Below are 2493 nucleotides of genomic sequence, written 5' to 3' on the forward strand. Positions count from 1 at the left end.
CGGCGCCCGCCGCCTCCCCGCGCTCCGCCACCTTGCGCCGCAGCAGGCTGTTGAGCCCCGGGAGGCTGTCGGCGCCCGCGTGCGTCACCAGCACGGCGTCCACTCGGTCCAGGTGCCTCACCAGCTTCCAGAAGCTGGACTTGGGGTTCGAGCCGCCGTTGACCAGCACGGTGAAGCCGTTGACGGCGAAGAAGGCGGCGTCCCCGAGCCCTCCGGGGAAGACGTAGCAGCAGGGCGCCGTGAGCCGCAGGAAGCCCCCGAAGGACGGGGGCTCCAGCAGGTCGAAGGGGGACGGCGGCTCCAGGGACTCGGCCAGGTACTCCAGGAACTCGCGCAGGCCCTCGGACGCCGGCAGGCGCGCCGGCGGGTTCAGCCGGAGCCGCAGACCCGGCAGCTCCGGCGACAGCTGTGCCCAGTCCCCGAAGGTGGGGCAGGTAATGGTCAGGGAGGTCGTGGGGGAGGCCGCCAGGGCGTCCAGGACCTGCAGATCGGCGAGTGGGCAGCACCCTGACCAGACCTGGCCGTGAAGTCCTTCCCCGCTCCTTGGACAAGCCACTGCCGAGGTTCCCACCTCCTCCTCTGTCCCCCGGTGCCCCAGGGCCCTGGGCTTGGGGCTCACCTCCCTCCACCCCTGTGAGCTCCCACAGGGGACAAGGCCAGTGCCCACACCCAGGCCCAGCGACGTCGGAAGGACCTGCCTCCCACCCCGCTGCGGGACACGAGGCACCAGGACTCACTGGAGGAGGACAGCAAGACACCAGCTTACCTCTTTGTCCCCCAGGACCTGGAGAAAGTGATGGGGGGAAAAGCCCCCCGTCTGGAGCAGCAGGTCCCCGGTGTCCTCCAGGCAGGGTCCGGCCAGCACCAGCAGCTTGTGAGGAGCCGGGTCCAGCAGGAGGTTCCGGAGCTGGGGACAGCAGAGTCCTCTGCCACAAGGCGCCAGCCCACCATCCCATGACGCCCCCTGCACCCCGCCAGCAGGGCCCCGTGCCTCGGCAGAGTCTTTCTCCTCCCACCTGTCCTGCCCCAACACCTCCTTCTCCGGGAAGCCCTCTTGATGCTTTCGGGCCTCCAGGCCCTCTTTTTTTATGGAGCCCAGCCCTCCCATCACAGGTCTCACCCGAGAGCTCCACCCCACCAGAAAGAAACTTCACTGTTTAGGTTCTCCTCAGTCCCATAGCACTTTCCATCCTCCTGCCTCCATCCCTCCAGTGCTGGGTTAAAGGGGTCACTCTACAGGGGTCATCACACTACAACGCCTCACTCAGAAGGAAGCATCTCTGACCTATGGAATCCATGTGCAAAGAAGGGTTCTGCAGGCCAGAAGCCAGTGGCTAATGCCTAGCTACTCAGGAGGTTGAGATATGAAGGTCACAGTTCAAAGCCAGACCAGGCCAGAAAGTCCATGAGACTCTTACCTCCCATGAACCACCAGAAAACCAGAAATGGTTGCTGTGGCTCAAAACGGTAGAGCACATGAGCAAAAAACCTCAGGGACAGTGTCAGGCCCTGAATTCAAGCCTGACTGACAAATAAGGGTCTCTATTAGGGTGTCCCTTGTGCTCTGTCCTGTCAGATGCAAAATTCAGAGAAAGGAGCACAAGCTAGGAGACCTGCTCTAGTGGCCCAGGTAAGTCAGACTCTGAGGAAGGGAACTCAAGATAACATCGCAGGGTCTGGCCAGCCTCCCACTAAGCAGGACACCAACCCCCCTCCCTCCCAGACCACCCCACTGAGATGGTGGGGGCCATGGGGCCAGGTCCTGGGCTTCTGGGGGGCTTCCTACCTCATCGCACAGGGACCGGTCCGATGGGTTTAGGAGGACCAGCGTCTCCAAAGTCTCTCCGCGGTGGTGCAGGCTCCGCTGGCCTGTGGGTGACGGGGCCAAGCCACCGCTCAGGGTCACGCTGTCTTCTGTGTGACCCTTGGGTACCACACCCTCAGGAAACCCACCCAGGGGTCACTGGGCACCAGGTGTAGTGGGTGGGGGTGAGAACTGGAAACCCGAACGACCTGTAGGCCTCACTCAGAAGCGCCAGTAAGCAGAGGCTGGGCCTGATCTGCAGCAGGAGCCCTGAGGGGGCCACTGTCACCTCCATCCTACAGACAAGGAACCCGAGTCCGAGAAGGGCCGACGGCACCCAAGGGTGGACAACCGGAAGGGAAAGAGCTGCTAGCGGTGTGGGGCCGCCCGCCTGGGAAGGGCCTGTAGGGAAGCCTGGACTGCGGGGAAGGGGCTGTGGGTGTGGCCTGACCCGGGAGGGCGTGGCCTGACCCGGGAGGGTGTGGCCTGACCCGGGAGGGCGTGGCCAGTGTGTGGTGGGGTGGCGTTCAAGGGGAGTGGCCAGTACAGGGGCGTGGTGTTGCCAGTGGGGCTGCATTCAAGGGGAGGGGCCAGCACAAGGGCGTGGCCTGCGATGGGGGTGTCCTCACGGGGGCGGGGCTATGAGTGGCACAGTCCAACCAGGTGGGGAGAGGCGCAGGCTGGGGGCG

The 2493-nt window shown here is 64.5% G+C and overlaps 1 protein-coding gene across 1 annotated transcript in view; it reads right to left on the minus strand.

Moving 5' to 3' along the window:
• The window catches only part of Map1s (microtubule-associated protein 1S), a 13602-nt gene that overhangs the window by 3971 nt on the left and 7138 nt on the right, over positions 1 to 2493 (minus strand). The window contains exons 3-5 of the mRNA XM_013028336.1: positions 1787 to 1869; positions 767 to 907; positions 7 to 481 (exon numbers count right to left, since the gene is read on the minus strand). Of these exons, the coding sequence (XP_012883790.1) occupies positions 7 to 481; positions 767 to 907; positions 1787 to 1869 (699 nt within the window). The remainder of the gene's footprint in view (positions 1 to 6; positions 482 to 766; positions 908 to 1786; positions 1870 to 2493) is intronic.

Source organism: Dipodomys ordii, unplaced genomic scaffold (genome assembly GCF_000151885.1).
Source record: "Dipodomys ordii isolate 6190 unplaced genomic scaffold, Dord_2.0 Scaffold108, whole genome shotgun sequence".
NCBI classification, from domain to species: domain Eukaryota; kingdom Metazoa; phylum Chordata; class Mammalia; order Rodentia; family Heteromyidae; genus Dipodomys; species Dipodomys ordii.